Here is a 24,633-nt window from a genome sequence, read left to right as displayed (position 1 = left end):
TATCTGTTACGTCCAGAAATTATTGTTTATTTTACCGATGGAAATGGAAATAAATGTATTTGATTTTAATAAACGCTTATTAATTAAACATCCTTTTTACAAAATACCCAATCCATAAGTAAAACATCCTCATCTAAAAGACTACTACAAAATACACAATCCATAAGTAAACCGTCCTCGTCTAAAAAGGCCAGTTGACGCAAGCGCGGTAATAAACTCTTATCAAACTTGTTGCCGTTTTGCAGTACAGCGTTGACGCGTCTTGCTTTTGTTAGTTTGTCTATGGACTGGACCAACAAAGAATTAAAAATATATGGAGAATTTTTTAACCACCTAAGATTCGCTGATGACATAGTTCTAATTGCCAATAGTCCTGAAGAACTACATAAGCACAAATTGACGAACTAAATACAGCCAGCAATAGAGTGGGTCTCAAAATGAATTTAGCAAAAACTAAAGTACGGTAGAAAGACAAGACATTCTAATAAATAGCACTGAAAATAGTAGAAAAATATATATACATACTTGGGACAACTAATACAAGGCTCAGGATCTCTAATGCATGGAGTATTTTTTAACGGTCTGCTACACGCAAAATTTTCCTGATACGTTTTGACTGAACAGGTAAACCGTTACGTGTAGACAGCACTTAACATATTTTTTCAGTCTATTTATTTATGTTAACCTGTTTCTTAATTGTTATAAACAAACCAAGCTTTTCAATTCACCTCAGTTCACGCTAAAATGTTTTATTTTTACCAAAAAACTGGATTTATGAGAAAGAGGAAAAAACAGCCCGTCATAGAAACCTAATAATAGCGAAACGTGCGTTCCTTTATTGTTATAAACAAACGAAGCCTTTCAATGAGCTCAGTTAGTTCTAAAATGTTCATTTTATATTTTTGTTTTTACCAAAAATTCGATTTATGGGGAAGATGAAAAAACAGCCCGTCATAGAATCCTAATAATAACAAAACTTGCGTTCCTTTATTGTTATAAACAAACGAAACCTTTCAATAAGCTCAGTTAGTTCTAAAATGTTCATTTTATATTTTTGTTTTTACCAAAAATTCGATTTATGAGGAGGAGGAAAAAACAGCCCGTCATAGAAACCTAATAATAGCAAAACGTGCGTTCCTTTACTGTTATAAACAAACGAAGCCCTTCAATGAGCTCAGTTAATTCTAAAATTTTCGTTTTATATTTTTGTTTTTAACAAAAATTCGATTTATGAGGAGGAGGAAAAACAGCCCGTCATAGAAACCTAATAATAGCAAAACGTGCGTTCCTTTATTTTTATAAACAAACGAAGCCTTTCAATGAGCTCAGTTAGTTCTAAAATGTTCATTTTATATTTTGTTTTTACCAAAAATTTCATTTATGGGGAAGATGAAAAAAACAGCCCGTCATAGAAACCTAATAATGGCGAAACGTGCGTTCCTTTATTGTTATAAACAAACGAAGCCTTTCAATGAGCTCAGTTAATTCTAAAATGTTCATTTTATATTTTTGTTTTTACCAAAAATTCGATTTATGAGGAGGAGGAAAAAACAGCCCGTCATAGAAACCTAATAATGGCGAAACGTGCGTTCCTTTATTGTTATAAACAAACGAAACCTTTCAATAAGCTCAGTTAGTTCTAAAATGTTCATTTTATATTTTTGTTTTTACCAAAAATTCGATTTATGAGGAGGAGGAAAAAACAGCCTGTCATAGAAGCCTAATAATAGCAAAACGTTACCTTATAAATTAACTGTCAATGTTTGTGAGCCATAAAAAGAGGTTTTATTGAGATCCCAATTAAATACAGGAAATGGAACTATCTAAAGCAGATGATTTTAGTTTGGAATCCCTAGTAAAGATGTTTGTTTTATGATTACAGGGAATTTCTGTGTCATTTTCGTTCAAAAATCACTTTACTACACATTAACCTAATTTTGTTCTAAAGAAACTTGCTTTACTTCAAAGGATAATAAAATTTTTTGGAGGTTTACTGAAGATTTTCAACAACACTGGATGTTTCTAGGGTTTTCCGGATGTTTTTTCGGATTTTTCTCTGTGGAAATTCGACACTGATCGATTCTTTTCGAACTGGACACGATGATATTGATCTCGCGTAAAAATTCAGACTGAAAACACTTCGCTGGTGTTAATATAAACATACGAAATCTTTCGAGATCTGAAAATCTAAAATTAACCAGATTTATTTTCAGATATAGAGAGTGAACTATATTTCCGAGCTCACAGTACGTTTATTTCTTACTACGGGGGCGATTTGAAAAGTACACTGTACATTAATTTAATTTGTAGATTGTATGAGCGAGCGGTTCGAATTATTCGTTCGAATTATTTTTCTTTAAATTAAATAAATATTTTTTTGGCACAGATAGTATTTTTAAATCGTTAAATTTTACATTAGGTTGTCGGCGGTTTACTATCATTGTAAATCGTTGAAAACTATTTGATTTTTTATACAGGGTGTTTCAAAAAATATGTGCCATCTCTCGTAGAGAGATTCTTCACGTAAAAATAAAATTCCTTTTTCATATCAACATAGGTCCGATTCTGCTTTGTTTCGTAGCTACAGGGTGTTAATATCTTTATAATCTTTCGATTTATTATAATTTTCTTCCAAGTACTTTTAGTGATTCGAATGAAAGTTTGAATGAATATTTATAGGAACTTTTTAGAGTACTTATTTAAAACTTTCGCAAGTTAATGATATTCAACAGTCGAAATCAACAAAATATCAACAGACAACTTTTAATAGGCATTAAACTGCTTACACTAACAAGAGAAAAAAAGTCAGTGGCGTACATGCTTTTTTAGAAAAATATTCCAGTGATAACCCATATGCACGTCCCTGGTCCTCGACACTTTTTTAGCTTTAAAATATGCCGTAAAAGTATTTGGAAAAAATCATCTTAATCATTACTGAAATTGTTTTTTTTTTCAGTTTTGGCAGTTCTTGAAGACGAAGACTATGCAGACAACGAAGATTATGACGAAGATACATTCAACTCTACCTCAACAGCAAACAGTAAGATAATATTTAATAGATTTTTGTTGATGTACAGTTTTTTTCCATCAATATCATGGCCAAAACACTGTAACTTAGGTCTCTGGATGAATGTCTTGCTAAATAACTGGTATACAGGGTGAACAAATATAAAATCACAGTTGTTTTTGAGTTTTGGACCTGAAAAAAACTGTTTTTCTTTTTCAGTTTTTCAAAATACTAGGTAATCACATCCATTGTGTTAATTTCTGTTTGAAATTTACAGTGGTAATATTATTTTTCGTATTAAAAATGTACTAAACTTCGTACAAAAATACTAGGTAATCACATCCATTGTGTTAATTTTTGCTTGAAATTTACAGTGGTAATATTATTTTTCGTATTAAAAATGTACTAAACTTCGTACAAAAGTACTAGGTAATCACATCCATTTTGTTAATTTTTGCTTGAAATTTACAGTGGTAATATTATTTTTCGTATTAAAAATGTACTAAACTTTGTGCAAAAATACTAGGTAATCACATCCATTGTGTTAATTTTTGCTTGAAATTTACAGTGGTAATATTATTTTTCGTATTAAAAATGTACTAAACTTCGTACAAAAATACTAGGTAATCACATCCATTGTGTTAATTTTTGCTTGAAATTTACAGTGCTAATATTATTTTTCCTATTAAAAATGTACTAAACTTTGTACAAAAATACTAGGTAATCACATCCATTGTGTTAATGTTTGCTTGAAATTTGCAGTGGTAAAAAAAACTGTTTTTCTTTTTCAGGTACGTTGATTTTATTAACCAGTCTGTCAAACACTACAAAGGATCCAGGAAAGAGTGCTAAATTTGTGTGCCAAGTCCAGAACTTGCACTCTAACAATTCCAAGGTGAATTTTCATTGGAAAATCAATCGGATGCCTTTACCCACAGATAATAGGATCAAAGTCAAGAGTTTGCAGGTAGAATATTTGAATTTTTCATTTTTAAGATTTTTTTACAAATAATAATTCGTGTTGCAGGAGAAAGAAAACAAGTGGAGGTCAGTTTTGAGCATTAAAAAACTGAAATTTTTCGATAAAGGTTTTGTGGAATGTATAGCGAACAACGGAGTGGATAAAATACGTTCTGAATGCACCCTAATAGTGAATCCTGAATCCCAAATGTTCGGTAATTTTTTTTTAAATTTATTTAAACGTGTATAGTATTTTTTAATCTTTGTTTGCAGGTAGTACAGCAGCAAATGCACTGAATTTTGGTGGATCAGATAGTGACAAGTGAGTACCTATATTTTATGTCATTTTGTTTTAATTATTATTACAAATAACATGAATTACACTAGAACATAATTGTGCATGATTATTTCTGCTCATTTTTAATGAAAGGTAGGTATAAACGTTTTTTTTTGAGTAGGGATGTTAACATGTATCGAATTTATCAAAATGTCGATATACAGTCAAGTTTTCTTAACTCAAAATATTCTCTAAATCGAATATTTTTTGCAAGTAATTTGGTTTTTACATTCTGGACTTATGTATTTTTATCTCTATAAGGCGAATTTCTTTATTTTTGACTGAAATTTAGGGGTAACCAAACATAACTCAAACTTTTCGAAAAATTTCTTATATATTTTGGGGATTTACAGGTGTACACATTTTCCTGTAGGTACTGCCATCTTTTTTATTCACTAACACTGTTAGGCTTATGGATTCACACACAACATGACGTATTGACACGTTTTAAAACATTTGTGCTATTTTTAGTAGGTCGATCCCACTTCTGATGTCAGAATTCAGTATTTATTTTTCAAATAAAACAGTTGGTTTCCTTTATAATTCCTTTATTCCGTCGTAGTACTAAGGATTATTCCTATCATTCTTTTTACATATCTACTATACTCATGCATATAACCTTTTTTTATTTTTTGACAGTTCTGACATCACCACGTTCCTACCCAGCGCAATATCCAACAACGGTGACCAACATACAGACCCCTTGTCTACTCTACCTCACAAGACAAAGACATTCTCCACCTCCATTACGTACGACCTGGATAGTACCGGCAAAGTGGTGGACAGTGACAGTACCGTCGAAGTGGACAGGACCGTCATATATAACGGTTCTGAACCCTTCTGTCAACTATACAGGTTAGTAACGAAAATAAAATAAAGATATAAAAATTTAAAAAAATATATATAATTTTTTATTTGATTTTTTTAGGGGTCAAGTATGTAAAAACTTCTTGGCTGGCCAATATGTTTTTGTCCAACCCCCCTACACCATGGAAGACATCGAAAATAAATTATTTAACGCATTTGCCGTGATTCTCCGATCAAAGTGAGGGCTTATACACTCTTATTTTTTTTTAATATAACTGTATTTTTTTATAGTGACATATCACAAAGCTGCAACAAATTTGCTCGTCCTAGTATCTGTTTTTCTGCATTTCCTTTGTGCTTGAATCACAAAGAAGTGAACAATTTCCAAAAAGAGCACAAGAGTGAATTCAGATTATTGAGCAACGAAACTAAAACTAAGTTTCAAAATATCAGGAAAAGACTGACGAATAAATTAAGAAGAATCTGCAGAGATGAGTGTATGTTACTAGAGAACGAACTTTGTAGTAAGGAATACTCAATTGCAAAAAGGCATCCTGTTATTGGTAATTTTAAAATATTTTTCTTTAATTTTGTGTACAAAAATGTGTTTTTAGGTCAAATAATGGAGTTGGAAGTGTGTGAAAGTCTTCCTGTCGAAATGGATCCGAGTTCAAGCCATTGTTTGCCGCTTGGGGTGGGTGATTTTAAAGGAAATAAAGGTTTGTACTAAATATCTTACAAAAATATTAGGTAATCACATCCATTATGTTAATTTTTGCTTGAAATTACAGAGGTAATATTATTTTTCGTAATAAAAATGTACTAAACTTCGTATAAAAATACTAGGTAATCACATCTATTGTGTTAATTTTTGCTTGAAATTTACAGTGGTAATATTATTTTTCGTATTAAAAATGTACTAAATTTCTTACAAAAATACTAGGTAATCACATCCATTGTGTTAATTTTTGCTTGAAATTTACAGTGGTAATATTATTTTTCGTATTAAAAATGTACTAAACTTCGTACAAAAATACTAGGTAATCACATCCATTGTGTTATTTTTTGCTTGAAATTTACAGTGGTAATATAATTTTTTTGTATAAAAAATGTATTAAATTTCGTACAAAAATACTAGGTAATCACATCCATTGTGATAATTTTTGCTTGAAATTTACAGTGGCAATATTATTTTTTGTATAAAAAATGTAGTAAACTTCGTACAAAAATACTAGGCAATCACATCCATTGTGTTAATTTTTGCTTGAAATTTTCAGTGGTAATTTTTTTTGTATTAAAAATGTACTAAATTTCGTACAAAAATACTAGGTAATCACATCCATTGTGTTAATTTTCGCTGGAAATTATTGAAGATTTTATTTTTATTTATAATAACAGAGGAGCAGTGCTACTGGGATACCGGAAAACTGTACAGGGGTGTCCAAAACGTTACTGTTTATGGCGAACCCTGTATAAAATGGTCTCACCAATTTCATTTACTTCCTTCAGAGTATCCTGAATTGGCTGGCCATAACTACTGCAGGTATTGAGATATTTTATATTAATTATTTACAATTATTTTATATTATTATTTATTAAAAATTGTCGAGTATTGCAATACGTAAGAAACATTGTTTTTTTTTTCAGAAATCCAGGAGATACAGATACAGAACCATTTTGTTATGTTGCGCACAATAAAAAAGAAGTTTGTGGTGTTTCTCGATGTGGTAAGTTATTAAAAACGGCGTCTAGTTAGCTTTTCTCTGATTCCCAGCCATCTCGGACGGCGTTTTTTCCGGTCGTACGGTATTAAACATTCCTGATTTTCTAATCCCTTTTTTAGTACTGGTTTTTGGTACCTACGTGGCCGCGATCTTGGTGATAATATCGCTTTTGGTTGGATTGATGGCGACCTATTGTTACTGTAGAAGGAAAAACAAGGTAGCCAGGAACTTACAACATGTGAGTGGCATATTAAGATTTTGTATTATAATATCCTGCTATTTTTAAAGTTAATTTAATCTACTTACATATTTATATTAGGCTGGAAATTGTTGAAGTATGTTTGTAACTTTCTCTGTCGCTTAATTGTTGGTTTGTATGAAATTTTATGAAATGACTGTATAATTATATTAACATATAGGTATATTTAAATTTTTAAGTATATATTTCTAGTAATAAATTTTAAATAGTATTATTAAAAAATACTATTTAAAATTGATTATTACGTATTTTTAAAGGTATATTTAATAATTTAAGTTAAATTAGTTAATTATTATGTTAATAAAATATAGAGTCTATTAGTTATAACGTCAATTATTTATTTTTCTAATGTATATGCAACCAAACATATATCTCTTTGTTATCTATTAAATGCCCAATTTTTTACACATTTTCAAAGGCCTTAGAAAGATAGTAAACATAGTTACTAAATTATGAAAATAGCAATATTTGTAGCAAATTTTATGTAGAATCAGAATTTGTACACCTTTGAAGTTTTAGGTAGTTTGATTTTGAGAGAAAATTAGTTTTTTGAACTCTTGTTTTTGAGCTCACATTTTCAAAGGCCTTGAAAAAATAGTAAACATAGTCTTAAAATTATGAAAATATCAGTATTTGTAGCAAATTTTATGTAGATTCAGAATATGTACAGCTTTTAAGGCTTGGGTATTTTGGTTTTGCGAGAAAATTAATTTTTTAGACCCTTGTTTTTCAACTATTTATTAAATGCCCAATGGTTAAATATTTTTTTACAAATTTTCAAAGGCTTTAAAAAAATAGTAAACATAATTACTAAATTATGAAAAGATCAGTATTTGTAGCAAATTTTATGTAGTTTCAGAATATTTACACCTTTGAAGGCTTAGGTACCGTGATTTTGTGAGAAAATTATTTTTCTTGAACCCTTGTTTTCGATAGAGGTAAAAAAGCGATACACTCGTTATAACTAAGCAACAGAGAAAATTACAAAAGGTATTTCCCAACCTGTATTTATTTTTATTAAATAAAACATATATTACTTTCATTTTAACCAGAAAAATTCGATTGTTCTTCGTAATTTTTCGATAAAAAAAAACAACATGAAATCTTAATATCGACCTCACGATTTTTTACTAATCTTACAAAAACTTTCGTCCAGAAGGATATACCCCAAGTCAACAAAAACATCTATGGTAACCCCGGTCCATCCAGTCCTATAGAACTAAACAGTCTTTTGCCCCCTCATATGCAATCGACAAACCAAAGAAACCATAACCATAGTAAGTTAGGATATCAGAGCTTACCTCAGTACACTTACAAAGAGGTGAGGTTTGTCAAAGAACTAGGAGAAGGAGCTTTTGGTGAGTTCTGTTTTATTAAGGAGGTGTCTATATATTACGTGAGGGTTTTTGAGTTTTTTTTTGACCTCCCATCTCCCTACTGGTCGAGAGATATCGGTATATTTAATAATTTTAGTTACATTAGTTAATTATGTTAAAAAATATATTTTCTATTAGTTATAATGTCGATTGATCTGTTTTTCTAATGGGTATGCAACCAAACATACGTCAATGGTGTGTCGACTATTAAATGCCCAATTTTTGAACATTTTTTTACACATTTTCAAAGGTCTTAGAAAAATAGTAAAAGTTGTTACTAAATTATGAAAATATCAGTATTCGTAGCAAATTTTATGTAGATTCAGAATATGTACACGTTTGAAAGCTTATGTTTCTTGGTTTTGTGAGAAAAATAATTTTTTGAACCTTTGTTTTTGAGCTTTTTATTAAATGCACATTTTTACGCTATTTTTTGGCCGAAAAAAATGACATGGCATTTCCCTCCATCCATAGTGAAATTCTCGGTCTCCTCCTCACCTTGATTCACTCACGTAATCTCACTCACGCCCTCTAATAAGTGTTATATTTGTTATATTTTTTTATTAAATTTTAGGTAAGGTATACCAGGGTGAATTGAAAACTAAGACCGGTAAGGTTTTTGTGGCTGTGAAATCTTTGAAAGAAAACGCGTCAGCAAAGACTCAGGCCGATTTTCAGAGGGAGATTGAGCTGATTTCTGAGCTTAAACACCCGAATATTATATGTCTGTTGGGCGTAGTAACAAAGCAAGAACCTATGTGTATGTTATTTGAATATATGTCAGAGGTAAAGATATTTTATATTAATTCATAATAATTTTTTTAGATTGGTTTGTTTTTTTTCCGAAATTTTTTTGTATAGAATTTATTTAACTTACGAGGTACCAGTCTATTTCACTAAAGATGACGATTCAAATTCAATAATATCTACTCCTCTTCGTTTTACGAAATGTACGAAATTTTGTACATTTTTTTGTTAAGCACATCCCTTGAGTTAATTGTCACGTTTCATGAAAAGCAGAAGTGAGACAATTACAGAGTTATTGAAGGTGCTGGTGGATCTTGAATCATTATCTAATATCCACTCCTCTTCGTTTTAAGAAATGTACTAAATTTCGTACAATATTTTTGATAAGCACATCCTTTGAGTTAATTGTCACATTTCATGAAAAACAGAAGTGAATCAGTTACAGAGTGACTTATTGAAGGTACTGATTGATCTTGAATTATCTAATATCTACTTCTCTTCGTTTTAAGAAATGTACTAAATTTCGTACAATTTTTTTGGTAAGCACGTCCCTTGAGTTAATTGTCGCGTTTCATGAGAAACAGAAGTGAGACAACTACAGGATACTTCATGAAGTTACTGATTGATCTTGAATCATCTAATATCTACTCTTCGTTTTATGAAATGTACTAAATTTCGTACATTTTTTTAGTAAGCACATCCCTTGAGTTAATTGTCAAGTTTCATGAAAAACAGAAGTGAGGCAGTTACAGAGTGACTTTTTGAAGGTACTGGTTGATCTGGAATTATCTAATATCTACACCTTTTCGTTTTAAGAAATGTACTAAATTTCGTACAATTTTTTTTGTAAGCACATCCCTTGAGTTAATTGTCGCGTTTCATGAAAAACAGAAGTGAGACAATTACAGAGATACTTCATGAAGGTACTGGTTGATCTTGAATCATTATCTAATATCTACTCTTCGTTTTATGAAATGTACTAAATTTCGTACAACTTTTTTAGTAAGCACATCCCTTGAGTTAATTGTCAAGTTTCATGAAAAACAGAAGTGAGGCAGTTACAGAGTGACTTTTTGAAGGTACTGGTTGATCTGGAATTATCTAATATCTACTCCTTTTCGTTTTAAGAAATGTACTAAATTTCGTACAATTTTTTTTGTAAGTCTTTCGTACAATCTTTTTGGTGATGCCTTGAGTTAATTATTTCGGTTCATGAAAAACAGAAGTGAGACAATTACAGAGTGACTTATTGAAAGTACTGGTTGATCTTGAATCATTATCTAATATTTACTCCTCTTCGTTTTAAGAAATGTACTAAATTTCGTACATTTTTTTTGGTAAGCACATCCCTTGAGTTAATTGTTGCGTTTCATGAAAAACAGGAGTGAAACAGTTACAGAGAGACTTATTGAAGGTACAGGTTGATCTTGAATCGTTATCTCTCGTGAAATGAACTGTATTTTTTACATATCCTGTATTTAGTTATTTTGACTTGCGACGTTGATCGTTTTACTATTAATTTTACTACGTTATGATCGAAAAAAAAGCGTTCAGGTGGCTTAGACGATCGATGACACTTCCTATATAATTTTACATAAAAAATGACAGCGAACTTCATTTCGAAGCAATCTCTGACGCCGTTTTTTTTTAATTGAATTATTTGTATCCATTTTAGGGAGACCTACATGAATTTTTAATAGCCAATTCACCAGAAAATGGAAAATGTTTAACTCACGATCAATTTTTAGATGTAGCCATACAAATCGCACAAGGTAGGTAAAAATTTACATAGAAAAAAAAACAGTTCTTTCAAGAGAAGAAAGTATGATAGAAAAAAACGGCGTCAAAGACGGCTGGGGGCTGTAATCGATGATAGTTTTGGCACGGTCAATCATAAAACTTGTTAAAAATTAACAATAGAAAGATTAAAAAGGATAGAAGACACAAATCTATTTCTAAAAAATTATTTTTTACACCATTTAAAAATCATTTTTACTCAGTATAAAAATAAATTACAACCTTCTTAAAGCCAACTTAAGGCAGTAAGCACTATTAAAAGATAAATAAGAGTACAAGGATCAAGTAAATGTCGTCTAGGGCTTGACCTCGCCAAAATCATCGTCGATTGTCGTTCTCCAGCCTTCTTTGACACCGTTTTTTTTTCGATCGTATGTTATTTTCTTTTAAATTCAATATTAACAGGTATGGAGTATCTGTCAGATAACCATTACGTACATAGAGATCTGGCAGCTAGAAATTGCCTAGTGTCAAAGGACATGGAAGTAAAAATCAGCGACTTTGGCTTGAGTAGAGACATGTATTCTTGTGATTATTACAGGTAAAATATATATTTTTAAAAACGTATTTTGTGATAGAAAAAAAATAGTGTCAGGGTAGGCGTAGAATTAATTCTATCACTGAAATTCTAGAGACAGTGTCTTGTGATGATGGTCCACATATTTAACGTTTTTTTAACGCATCTTTTTTTTATATACAGGGTGCAGTCAAAATCTTTACTCCCAGTAAGATGGATGCCTCCAGAATCCATTCTATACGGAAAATTCACTACCGAATCTGACGTCTGGAGTTACGGTGTAGTACTATGGGAGATTTACAGTTATGGATTACAGGTAATTGTTTCATATAAAAATGTACGATTTTTTGTACATAACCGAACATTTTTCACAGCCCTATTACGGATACAACAATCAGGAGGTGATTAATATGATTAGGTCGAGAAAATTGCTGCCCTGTCCCGACGCCTGTCCCAGTTATTGTTATTCCTTAATGGTGGAGTGTTGGGCGGAACAGGCCAATAGGAGGCCTAATTTTAAGGAGATTAGCGATAGGTTAAAGATGTGGAAGCAGAGCGGATGTACCAATGGTAATGTAACATATTATATACACTTTTTCAAAAATGTACTAAATTTCGTACAATTTTTTTTGGCAATAACATCCTTTGGAGGAAGTTTCTTCGTCAAATGTTTCTAGTATTATTGTACTTACATTGTTATGTTACAGGTGCGTACTTTAAATCAGTGCCTCCATCGTGCCAACCTACTCCGCAACGACATAATATGTTAAACAGCTCAAAATCTAGCCACGCCTCCGATTCTCAGACGTTATGTGCGCCAATAGAAAATCAGGTAAAATGTACTAAATATCGTACAAAATTTTTAGGTAATAACATCCCTTGTGCGAACTTTTTTTGTCAAACTACCTGAAATATACTATTGTAAAACTATCCATTTGTATTCAATTTTACTTCTAACAGTCATCTGGAAATATACCAATGTAGCACTAATCTTTTGTATTAAAAACGAACTAATATAGTACAAAAATCTTGTTTAATCACATCCTTAAATTAACAGTTGGTCAATAATTTTTTAGATGTCGTCTTTGACGTGGGAAAGTGATAGGCACAAACCATCTTCTAGCAGATTACATGACAGCCAAAGTAGTTTGACGTCAGGCAGATCATCAAGGTAATTTTAATTGAATAATAATTAGTTTTTTTATTATTATTTCTTTCTAGTAATTCAGTTAATTATAAGTATCGTATATACAGGGTGATCGAAACTGTATTCCGGAAACTTCGGCAGCATATTCTGCAGATAAAAATAAGTAAAAAAGTTTATATCTACTAGTATGTCCTAAAATGCTTAGACTAACTAAACTTCTACACCCTGTATCTCCGAAACTAAGCATTTTAGGACATACATTTATACGAACTTTTTTGCTTATTTTTAGCCCGAAGTTTCAGGAATACAGTTCGGACCACCCTGTATATTTTTTTATTAAAAAAGTTTTTTTTAGTTTAGGCAATACAACGCAAAGCACAAACATTAGCTTGGAAGGGCGAAGGGACAGGAGGCACAAGGGCAGCAGAAATCTCGATTCGTTAGACAGAATGGACAGGGTGAATCCAAAAAACACCATCGTAGTAAGCAGCAGCCCGAGCGGAGATAATTTCGAAACTATAATTAGGGAATAATAATTCTAAAAAAATAATAATTTATTAAAAGATCTCTCTCTGTATGCGTGATTGATGTACTTTACGTAACGTTCTTATTGCAGGCAGCTCAAAAACTTTTTACTATAATCAACGACAGATCTATCGAATTTTTTCTATCCAAAGTACTTTTTTTTCGTTTTTCAATATCAAATTTATTGAAATAAACTTTTCATTTCATACTGTAGGATCGATGAAAAAAAACGGCGTCAAGTAAGCTTGGAAACGACGACCGATCGATGCCTACCATGACAGCGTTTTTTTTTCTTCGAATTTTACGGTATAAGCCTTGTTATTTTATATCTTAATGTATACAGTGTATATTATTAAAACGATAAACAACATTTTTTATTTCTTGTTAATGAAGATGTTTAAATAAATATTTATTATTTTTTAAACGTATCTTCGTGTATCATAAAAAAAATAATTCGTCGCGTTTTATTTTCGATGTTTTTTAGTAAAATTAATGTATATGTATCTATTATATTGAGTGTGTCCGTGTGTGTTTATATTAACTCTAAATAAATTCTTTTTTATATAATTTTCTGTGGTTTTATTTTGGCGCAATTGGCTTTTATTAAAAATGTACTAAATATGGTACAAAAATGTTAGGTAATCGCATACGTTTTTTGAAACATGTATTTTCATAATCAAAAATGTACTAAATATCGTACAAAAATATTTGGTTATTACATCCCTGAAAAAAATAAATAACATGGAAATAATCAAACAACTAGACAAAATGAACGAAATTTATTAATATTTCAAATTACAAAAAAAAATCTCCATAACTCTTCTAATCTAGCGAGTACAAAATTATCATTTTTTCTCACTTAGTTATATACTTTGAATGCATATAAAATCAGTACGTTTTTAACGTTAAATAACTAATAAAAAAAATAGAAAAATAATATAACAGCTTCAAATATTATTTAGAATAAACACAACATCTTTTTTACGCTTGGAGTTTGTAGATTCTTGTGGCAGTAATGTCTCCTACTGTCATTATCTGAAAAATAAAAATAAAATCAGCTAAAATAAACAGTAATAATAGTCATTATGTTTGTTTAAATGGTGTTCAGCATACATTTTTATCACCTTGTTTACTATTTACTAAACAATATGTGAATCTATCTGCTTAATTAAAAGTTATTTACGTTTAAATTATTGAAGCACTCATTGAAATAAAAAAACAGAAATTATCAGCATGTACTTTGATAAAACACTGCAAAAATCACATATCTTTTGTTCAAAAATGTCTATAAACTCTTGAGCTCAGATTATTTTTTATTTTATTTTAATACTAGTAATTAAAAAATCTTTTTCTCTATTTAAGCAGAAATAAAGTTGATGATGGTGGGTATCTCCGAAAGGAAACGTCACATTTCAAATCTAAACCGTGTTGTAGAGCAGGAAAAATAGCTATAGGAATATGAAATTTGTATTTTTATATCTTTTCAAATAGTCTAAAAAAATAAAAACAAAACAAAATCATTGGGAAATTTTAACTTTTTTCCAAAAAAATATTCAAAAGTAATCAAACCTTTTTAAGGTTGAGCAATGTGCAGCTTTTCTCTAATTATAACCCCTGTAAAGTGTATTTTTATCTGGTACACTGTGTACATGAAATTATGATAGAAAAAACATTGATTTTGATGTTAAAATCAAAATAAAATGCATATTGGTAATACTAGCCACCCATAATTTTTAATGTACTCCAACCCTAAGATACTAAATATCCAAAACTACGACCGCAAAAAAAAACGGCGTCAAAATACCTTAGAAATCATGATTAGTGACATTTTACATGTAAAATTATATGGTAATGTCGTTGATCTTCATTTCCAAGCCATCTTTGATGCTGCTTTTTCAATTTAATTCAATATCAAAATATTATCTGTCAAAAAAGAGTAAATACAGTATGACAGAAAAAAAACCGCGTCAAAATACCTTAGAAATTACAATCAGTGACATTTTATTTTCAAAATTACGAGCCAAATGTCACTGATCTTCATTCCCAAGCCACCTTCGATCCAGTTTTTGATCAGTCAGCATTTCAAATAAACAAAAACTATCTTAAGGACCTACCATCTTGATTTCATCGTCGCTGAAGGTCCGGTCAATGGTGGTGAGTTTACCATCGGCTCCTTTTTGTACCTCTTTCAGTGTGTTACCATCGACTGTGATGGTAGCCTTAACTTTTCTACCATCTGGAGTCTCCTGGTCGAACTCCACACCAGGTTTGAACTTCAAGACCACATTTTTGAAGGTAGAGTTTGATGTTAAAACGTAGTCTTCACCATCTTTGTTCAATTCCACTACTGGGGAGACTGCGTTGCCCACTTTGCGAGTTACCAGACCCACACCTTGAGGAAAATAAATTATATTTAACAATGATTTTCATTTCCGTTATTTTTCTTCCATTTTTTAACTATTTTGGTTCAAAATAACCCCTCTACTTCGAAGAAACTTTGAACTTGTTAATATTATAAAAAACACATAAGTCAATATGGACAATGTACTGTATATTAAAGACTGAAAACTATTTAAAATTCAAATTAAAAACAATAAGGTCATTTACCTAAAGCCTTCATATATTCATCAAACCTTTCACTGGTCGTTAGCTTGTATTTCTTGCCAAAAATGCTCTCGAAACTCATGTTTTTATTTTTCTTTAAATGCACTCTCTAAGGGACCTGTTACTAAAGCAAGTCAACGCCTAATCGACACTGTTTTCTTGCCGGCTATTTTTCAAATAATTCACGCTGTTGTACCAGTTCAAAGTCTTGCTTTTGGACTTCTTATATATTCGTTAATTAGTTTGGTTAAATCACTGATATCAGTTTGGCTAGTGTTGTTTTTGGTTCCCCGTGCGAAAGAAAGAGACAGCATATACTAGGCACGTCGGTTATAGCTAAATCAATAAGTCGACGTATCTAGGGAATTGAACTTTGAACTTTCGCACATTTTTTTTAAATGATACAAAACAGAATGCATTAATAATGTTTAAGTTATTTGCGAAAAAATCCAGATATATAGATACCTAGATGCATAAAATATTTTATAAAATAGTTCAGATATTTATGGGTAATTATATTTATAAAATATCTTTGGGACTAGTTAAAAACAGGTACTACTAACGGTTTTTTTAATAAACTCCCAAGATATCTTATTGGACATTTGCAATGTCTGTTTAATGAAGGTATATTTAAACTTAAAATAAAAGAAAAAACATTATAAACTATGAGAAGTTTGCAACATTTTTTCAGAAATCTGAAAACTGACTAGACTTTTTAATTTCTTATAAATACCGTTTAAAAAAATATTAACAAAGGTATGAAACAACTCAAACTATACTTGTCGTATGTAGAATTTTATATTCTTTCAGGATATGTCTTGCACTGATCTGAAATGTTAGTAATTTTAAGGTAGTTGTAGGGAGAGACAACCCTATTTCGGGAATTTTGTCTAAATCTGTTGAAAAAACACAAGTTTGTATTTAGATTTAAAAAATATACAAGTAATGGTTCAAAATAAATGAATTTTACAGAAGATATATAAAATTTCATGTACTTTTAGAATATCTATAGTACGGAAAAAAAATATTTTTAATTTTGAGTGTAGGACGAGTTTTCAACAACCTTTTCACAAATCTGACTGGACATTCTAATTTCTTAAATATAAACCGTTTAAAAAATATTAATAAAAGTGTGAAACAACTCAAACTATACTTGTCGTATGCAGAATTTTATATTCTTTTAGAATGTGTCTTGCATTGATCTGAAATGTTAGTAATTTAAAAGTTGTTCTAGGGAGAGACAACCCTATTTCCGGGAATTTTGTCTAAATCTGTGAAAAAAATATGAGTTTGTATTTAGCTTAAAAAAAATATTAATAATGGTTCAAAATACATTAATTTTACAGGAGATATATAAAATTTAATGTTCTTTTAGGATATGTATAGTACTGAGAGAAAAGTTTGTAAACTTCGAGTGTAGGCCGAGTTTTCGACAATCGTTCACAAATCTGACTAGACTTTCTGATTTCTTATAAATACCGTTTAAAAAATATTGATAAAGGTCTGAAACAACTGAAACTATATTTATCGTGTGTAGAATTTTATATTCTTTTAGGATATGCCTTGCATTAATATGAAATGTTAGTAATTTTAAGGCAGTTCTAGGGAGAGACAACCCTATTTCCGAGAATTATGTCTAAATCTGTGGAAAAAATACGAATTTGTATTTAGCTTTAAAAAAATATTAATAATAGTTGAAAATAAATTAATTTTACAGAGGATATATAAAATTTAATGTACTTTTAGAATATGTATAGTACTGAAAGAAAATATTTTTAACTTTGAGTGTAGACGAGTTTTCAACAATCTTTTCACAAATGTGACTAGACTTTCTGATTTCTTATAAATGCTGTTTAAAAAAAATATTAACAAAGGTCTTAAACAACTACTACTATACTTGTCGTATGTAGAATTTTATATTCTTTCAGAATATGTCTTGTATTGATTTAAAATGTTTAAAAAAAATTAACTATAAGGATAAAAAATATATGTGCATTTATTCAAAATAAACTTCTTAAAAACTTAATAGTTGGCTACTTATTGGTTGATAACTATGCTTAATAAGATAAATACTCGCTACTAAAAGTATCGGTTGAATTAATTAGCACTAATTTATAAACGAATGACTAATAATTTTCTATCTTGACTGAGCTGTCCATAGTTTTGACTTTTCAAATAATTGCATGAGTCATTAGGAATAAGATATCAATAATTTTAGTAATAAAAAGTTCTTAAATCTATCATAGAGTCATCCGTGCAGAAAATATAGCTAGTATTCTATTACAAAAAACCTTCAAAGCATGACAAATAAACCGTTTTTCGAGTTAAACATTTTTATTATAGCTCTCCATGAAACATACAGGGTTGTTCACCACATACGACACGGAGTATTGTAGCTAAACGATTAGATTTTTACAAATTGTAAGTTTGGGGTTCGTTGAAGGACTATTAGAGCTGCAATTTAAAAATATTTTTACAAGATACAGAGTGTCCCAAATAAATAAAAAATATCAAAGTTGTATTTTTTTAAATGGAACACCCTGTATATTATTACATTTTTAGTTTCTACGATTAAAATAAAGGTAATTGCGCTGCTCCTATAGAAACGCATCTTTTATGGCTAATAAATGACCCGATAATAAAATAATAAATTAAATACCACTAATAAAATTATAAACAGATAAAATACAATAAAACGGACTATGAGGTGTTAAAAATGAAAAAAAAAAATCTATCAGTTTCTGCTTAACGATATTTATCTATATCTAAAATAACCATGGACTTTAAGACTTTTATCACAAATACTGTGAAAAATATTTACTTTTGTCAAGTGTCCAACAGTCAGTCAATGTGCAAAAATACCTAGAGGTCGATAATATACAGGGTGTCCCAATATTCCGTGGACTACTACGTTCATACGACACATTTTACCTCTATACAAAAGTGCTTCCTTTGTCCGATAGAGTGCATCAAAGTTTAAAAAAATAAACACATTTTCTCAGATATTTTAAGAACCATTTTTCCGATTTGAATGAGATTTTGGGTATTTATGTTTTGATAAGTGCTTTAACATTTGACATTCACAAAAATCAAGAAAAAATACAGAATCTTGTGAAAACCACCCCCACCCTTACATAAATCTTACATAAATATTTTCCAAATCAACCGACGACCAATTTTCTTTTCGTAAAATGTTTCTTTCTAGTACCCAAGCAGCATTTGGACGTCGGGACAACGTTGTGTCACGCGACCAAACGTCGGGGCGCAACGTCGGCACAACCTCGTGCCAACCCTAGTCTGCACTAGTTTGGAGAATAATTTTTGGGTCGAAACGACGTTGGATACCGACGTTGGCTAGAAGCCTAATTTAGTACAAACTGCAACGTTGTTTAAAATCCTAATTCACAGAAATACAAAACTAATATGGCGTCTAAGTCGCGTTTTATAATAAATTGGGATAATTATAGTAAAAATATTATTTTTATGATTTAGTTAGAAGACATATGTCAGATGACAGTGAAGGAAAACAAAAGAAAAATATTTAAGTATGGAGGATGTTTGAAGATCATAATTAGTGGAACACTTTAACCGACTCTGTAACTCGATACCCAAGGCAAAAAAGTTAAACGCCAACAACTTTATTGATAAATGTATTGTTTCTACTTTGAAAAATACTAATGGGCCTTAAAATTAAAGAAGTTTTAAAAATTTTCTTGAATTTTTTTTTAGTAAAATGAAAATAATTTATTCGCAGTCGAAAAAATTGTTTCCGCGTGTTTTTTAGGGTCAAATATTTCAAGTTAATGGATTCAAAAAGCAGGAATTGCTATTTTAGGAACGAAATATTTTCTTATTTAACAACATGGCGGTTTTCACTTTGTTGTTTTGGAGATTAAGATGGAGTAGTTCGAGTAGTCGCATACTGGACTAATAAAGTCGCAGTTCGGCCTTAACAGGTAGTATACTAGTCGCAAGATTGCCTAATTTAGTCATCCTAGAATCTAGCTTGTGCCGCCCTCTATAATCTAAATAAACGAGGGAGTGGATAAACTATCGGTAATATATGTCGATATATATTTAAATTTAGTTTTTTATGTACCTTTCTTATGTCCCATTTTAATTAATTTTTTTTTATAAAAACAAAAACAGCACTGAACTGTCTGACTGAACAGAACAATGAAGTGAAAATTTAAGATTTAAGGTTATGGTTCAATACAGTTGCAAAAAGGTAGTGACTCGACGTCCTACCAACGTAAGAACAAGGAAATCTAAACAACGTTGGAATTAGTAAAACAGACGACGTTTGCATAACGTTGGAATAGGTCCTGAAACTGACGTCGGAAAACTCTATATTGTCCAACGTTGTAACTACGTTGTCCGAATCACCTAAAGATTACTTAAGCAAAAAAGGTTACAAGACAACGTATATTCGACGTCGCAGAAGCTTCTACTTTGCTATAGTACTAGTCCAACGTCGGCACAACGTTATAAAAACGTTTAAATTTATTTTAATACCCAAGGTAGGGAGCTAACTATTTTTTGTAACTAATCCAACGTTGTGTTTAGTAAACATGTGGTCGCAAGTCGTGAAAATGCTACTTGGGTGCTTACTACATTTTTTATTTATTGTAAAAAACGCCACATCGTATAGTTTTTGAGAAAAAAATTTGGGGAATTTATTTTTCCAAAGCAGACCTACAAAACATACAAGGACTTCCAATATTTTGTGGACATAGAAGAACTACGTATATTCTGAATCAAAATAAATTAATTGCACAGAATTTACCTTTATATCAAAAACAAACACGACCGTTAACGAACGTTAATTAATTTAGAAGTTATTAATTTTTTCAAGTTTTTATGAAGCTTATTGTCAAATAAAAATTTGTAATACTTCTTCTTTGTAACGCTTCTTAAAATATCTGAAAAAATGTGATTATTTTTTTAAAGTTTGACATGCCCTCTAACGGACAAAGGGGGCACTTTTATCTAGACGTAAATCGTGTCCAATGGACTTTGATTCCAAAAATATGTAATAGTTCTATGTTCACGGAATATAGGGACACCCTGTATATTCAACAAGTAATTCTAATTATATATTACAAATCTGTATATAAAACAGTTAATTTTTTAATAAGGTTGACGTAAATTTATGAAAAAAATGTCCATTAAACTGTACAGGATAGAAAAAAGATCAACTATTTTTTTAATAATAAAATGTAACCCATCTCATGATAGTTCTTAATTTTTTTTTTTTGAGCTTACATAATGAAATTATGTCTTAATTATCATAGATTAATAATTTGAATAAAATGTTAATACTATTAGATAATTGTTTTTTTTATCACTTAAAATTATCCATTACTTGTATGACTAAAAACTGGTTAAAAAAGATATTATTTATAAAAAAAAGTCATTATTTCCAAAAAATTCTATCAATTAGTCTTCTTTTTATTGACAGATAAATGAACTTCACTTAATTTAGTACTAATATGCAAAGGAACATTAAAATAACGAAATTATCAAAGATATAATACAAGGTAATAATATTGAGATAAAAAATAATTTAAATAATATTAAAATACTTTTAAAAACGTTTATAATGTTCAGAATGAAAAACTTGAGTACTTTGGCATATAGGATTGCAAAATACAAACATTATGCTTTGGAAATATCGTATTACCGAAAAACGGCGTCAAAGACGTCTGGGGAATGACGATCGATAAAAATTTTGACGAGGTCAATCTCTGTATATATTAAAAATCATTTTTACTCGCTATAAAAGTAAATTACGACCTTCTTAGGGCCGAGACTGGTTGTAAGCGCGATTAAAAATAAAAAAGAGTACCTCGCTAGGGCTTGACCTCGGTAAAATTATTATCGATTGTCATTCACAGCCGTCTTTGACGCCGTTTTTTTTCTTCCATCGTATGATACTTGCCCTGTTTTATAATTTAGATTTAATTTAAGAATATATGTTAATACCATACCTAACTCTTTCATAAATTCATCGAAGTTTTCACTGGATTCCAGTTTATATTTTTTTCCCAAAAATGCGTCCACCATTTTGATAGAGATAGATCTAGCGATAAAAATGCAATAACATAGTTAAAAACTTATTTTATATTTACATAGATGAATAATATACAGGGTATTCCTTAATGACATGCTAATATTTAAGGGCGTGATTCTTGGACATATTCTAAGAGAAAAACTTCATATGAATTGTATGTCCTAAACATCTTAATTTCTGAGATACAGGGTGGAAATTTTTTCAAAAAAAAATTTACTTGGTCCAAAAATCACCTTCTTAAATATTAGCATGTCATTAAGAAACACCCTCTATACCGGGTGCGTCTCAAAAGTGGCTCACCCCCTATAACTCTTTTATTTTTTCATTTTGAAAAACGAGATTTGGTATGTTAGTATATGACATAAATTAGGATTGATTGACGTATTCAATTGTTTTCGGTCACTTCCTGTTTCACCGGAAATGACTACAACTTTTGATTTTTAAATGGCACCCTCGGTATTTTTTTACTCTATTCGATAGAAAATAACACTCTGAACTGAATGACACATCATATGTCAACTTTTGACATTTTCGCATATGGTTTATTTGAAATTATAACTTGTGGTTCGTAACGAAAATTTGACTCGAAATACCAAGTGTGTGGTATCAAATTATTCGTAAAAAAATGTTTTTTCCAAAAATTCTAATGAGCTACCCTCGTTCCATTTGAAAATGGAAAAAAAAAAGAATGTCATTTTCTATCGAATAAAGTAAAAAAATACCGAGAGCGCCATTTGAAAATCAAAAGTTGTAGTCATTTCCGGTGAAACAAAAAGTGGCCGAAAAGAATTGAATACGTCAATCAATCCTAATTTGTGTCCCATACTAACATACCAAATCTTGTTTTTTTTTATCTGAAAAAATAAAAAAAGTTATAGGGGTGTGACAACTAATACACAAATTTCGTGTTATTAAAATGTGTAATTTCTAAAAAGGTGTTTTTTTTCTTTAAATTTAATATAGTTTTTCATGAAAATAAATTAACGAATCCTCTTATAAAATTCAAACAAAAGAATTTAAAACAAAACGTAACAAAATTAAACCAGAGTAAAACAAAAATAAAAAACTTAAAAAATAGATACAAAAATATAAACTAAAATTATCTTATTTTTATAATAGATTTTGAAAAATATAATACTGCGTTAAATATGTTATAAATCGTTTTTAAATCTGTTTAATTTATAATTAACTGGAGCATTATAGTACTTAAGAATACTGAAGAGTTGATAAAATAAATGTTTGGTGTTCTACATTTAAAAAAGATATAATTAAAATCACTTACTTCAGTTAGGTGTAAAGTTTAGCCGGTAAAATTTTGTGAAGTGAACAACTACACCAGCACGCTTCTCTGAGGAGGTCGGGACATAAATAAACGAACGATTACCAAGACAATTATTATTAAACGAGTCTGCCATTCTATTTTCAAATCATATACGACAATTGAAATGAAAGAAAACAGCTAATTCAATTACCTTTGTTGCTTTCTTCTTTTTTTCCATTGTGTATATCTTCCGTCTTTGTTTTTATTTAACGCCAAATCTTCGTTCAGAACGTCGAAATTACTGGAATAAATTGAGCTGTTATTGGTGAAAGTGATATAAGTCCAATTTAAAAAAATTCTTTCCATATTTATTAGGGTGTCCGTTATATTTACAAAGTTGATCATTTCTCTCACGACGCCCTCTAAATTTTTCGTTTATTGTCTAAAAAAAATAACAGACTATTGTAAACCCTTAGTATTCACAATAAACCTTGCCCCAAAGACGATTCATTTCCCATTTCAATTACATGGAAATTTGCCACTTTTTGTAAATAATTTTTTTCTCTCGATCTTGTTCTCTCGCAGCCATAACAATCACATATTCTTGTACAGAATTGAAAGCTCTACAAAAAAGGTCTCTTACAATTTTTCGATAAACCTACTCCTAAAAAGTTATTCCTATACATACTCCTTCAAAAGTTATTCACTCGTTAAATTCCTAAATTTTTTTGACAAAATTATGATTATTTTTGAAAAATTTAATCATTTTTTTTTCGATATTTCTAAACGCTTTATTTTTAATAAAAATGATTTTAAATGGTTTATAAACAAAAACATTGATTATTTCATAAATTCAAATTCGTTACAATTTTTTACACGGTTTAATATTGATACAAGTTTCCTGCAGTTAGACAGTACGGAATGGTTAAAGGATCCTGGATATATGAGAGGCTTAGAAATTGTAAAAATTGGGGAGTAGTTAATGATACTGCAGAAAGAGCTGTTAAATTGTCAGAAGAATATATTAATATTTTATCTAGAAGTGAAGATGAAAAACAATATGTGATTCAGATTGTAAGCGAGTATAAGAAGAAATATCAAAATTCAACTTTATTAAAATAAAAATCAGTTTAAACTTCATTAGACTTGAAGATTTTTTAATTCCCAACCTTAACACCATCAGAATTGTATATTTTTACAGTAATAGATTAATTTTTTTTTTAATTTAAACTACTTTTCTGTCCTTATTCAACTAAATCCACTACAATTTTTTTAATACTTTAAGAAACTTCTATCGATAAACCCTTGAAAACCCCAAGCAATTACAATAAATCATTGCATTTTTTTTCTTTCATTAAAAAAAACTGCGTCGAATTGGCTTGGAAATTACAAAAAAGGCTAAGATATTTATTTCCAAGCCAACTATGACGCCGCTTTTTTTTCTCTCGATTGTTTGTGGCATTAAATCTGTTAAGAATTTAATAAAAATCTT

At 29.9% G+C, this 24,633-nt stretch overlaps 3 protein-coding genes across 12 annotated transcripts in view; 1 reads left to right on the top strand and 2 right to left on the bottom strand.

Moving 5' to 3' along the window:
• The window catches only part of LOC115885471, a 28,181-nt gene extending 26,072 nt beyond the window's left edge, over positions 1-2,109 (bottom strand). For 4 of the 5 annotated variants that reach the window (XM_030904405.1, XM_030904409.1, XM_030904411.1 and 1 more), the window contains exon 1: positions 1,742-2,109. The gene's annotated coding sequence lies outside the window, so the exon portion shown is untranslated. Of the gene's footprint in view, positions 1-525; positions 583-1,741 lie in introns of those variants that run through there. The other variant, XM_030904407.1, reaches the window with a different exon arrangement.
• An 848-nt stretch (positions 2,110-2,957) lies between these two features.
• Positions 2,958-13,770, top strand: LOC115885470 (tyrosine-protein kinase transmembrane receptor Ror). Of its 5 annotated transcripts, none has more exons than XM_030904403.1 (20): positions 2,958-3,040; positions 3,799-3,974; positions 4,035-4,182; positions 4,241-4,289; positions 4,944-5,159; positions 5,233-5,349; positions 5,403-5,674; positions 5,726-5,830; positions 6,510-6,654; positions 6,759-6,838; positions 6,955-7,052; positions 8,254-8,452; positions 9,045-9,256; positions 10,893-10,989; positions 11,420-11,555; positions 11,715-11,847; positions 11,906-12,101; positions 12,239-12,363; positions 12,608-12,702; positions 13,034-13,770. In XM_030904403.1, the coding sequence occupies exons 2-20, from the start codon at positions 3,930-3,932 to the stop codon at positions 13,209-13,211; spliced, it is 2,646 nt and encodes an 881-aa protein (XP_030760263.1). In that variant the 5' UTR covers positions 2,958-3,040; positions 3,799-3,929; the 3' UTR covers positions 13,212-13,770. The 5 variants fall into 5 exon arrangements, with proteins under 5 accessions (XP_030760263.1, XP_030760262.1, XP_030760261.1 ...); XM_030904402.1 differs by having other exon boundaries at positions 8,251-8,452; XM_030904401.1 differs by having other exon boundaries at positions 6,955-7,073.
• A 197-nt stretch (positions 13,771-13,967) lies between these two features.
• LOC115885472 (fatty acid-binding protein, adipocyte) lies at positions 13,968-23,311 on the bottom strand. Of its 2 annotated transcripts, XM_030904415.1 has the most exons (4): positions 23,163-23,311; positions 21,798-21,889; positions 15,318-15,595; positions 13,968-14,238 (listed from the first exon to the last, which is right to left on the bottom strand). In XM_030904415.1, exons 2-4 carry the CDS (start codon positions 21,871-21,873, stop codon positions 14,185-14,187), a joined length of 408 nt encoding a protein of 135 aa, XP_030760275.1. In that variant the 5' UTR covers positions 21,874-21,889; positions 23,163-23,311; the 3' UTR covers positions 13,968-14,184. The 2 variants fall into 2 exon arrangements, with proteins under 2 accessions (XP_030760275.1, XP_030760274.1); XM_030904414.1 differs by lacking the exons at positions 21,798-21,889; positions 23,163-23,311 and adding an exon at positions 15,811-16,050.
• Between the last annotated feature and the right edge of the window lie 1,322 nt (positions 23,312-24,633).

This window comes from Sitophilus oryzae, unplaced genomic scaffold (genome assembly GCF_002938485.1).
Source record: "Sitophilus oryzae breed Bouriz unplaced genomic scaffold, Soryzae_2.0 scaffold_385_pilon_pilon, whole genome shotgun sequence".
In the NCBI taxonomy this organism is placed as follows: Eukaryota; Metazoa; Arthropoda; class Insecta; order Coleoptera; family Curculionidae; genus Sitophilus; species Sitophilus oryzae.
The sequence above is the reverse complement of the archived record's forward strand: the minus strand, read 5'-3'. Positions and strand labels throughout refer to the sequence as shown.

What these genes read in the sequence shown, in the direction of transcription:
- LOC115885470 (XM_030904400.1), top strand. Translation starts at nt 3,930, where the DNA reads ATGCCTTTACCCACAGATAATAGGATCAAAGTCAAGAGTTTGCAG. An exon ending in TCCTGAATCCCAAATGTTCG is followed by an intron (nt 4,183 to 4,240) that starts GTAATTTTTTTT and finishes CTTTGTTTGCAG; the next exon opens with GTAGTACAGCAGCAAATGCA. An exon ending in GCAGAGCGGATGTACCAATG is followed by an intron (nt 12,102 to 12,238) that starts GTAATGTAACAT and finishes GTTATGTTACAG; the next exon opens with GTGCGTACTTTAAATCAGTG.
- LOC115885472 (XM_030904414.1), bottom strand. Translation starts at nt 15,889, where the DNA reads ATGAGTTTCGAGAGCATTTTTGGCAAGAAATACAAGCTAACGACCAGT. An exon ending in TGAATATATGAAGGCTTTAG is followed by an intron (nt 15,596 to 15,810) that starts GTAAATGACCTT and finishes ATTTTCCTCAAG; the next exon opens with GTGTGGGTCTGGTAACTCGC. An exon ending in GCGACGATGAAATCAAGATG is followed by an intron (nt 14,239 to 15,317) that starts GTAGGTCCTTAA and finishes TTTATTTTTCAG; the next exon opens with ATAATGACAGTAGGAGACAT.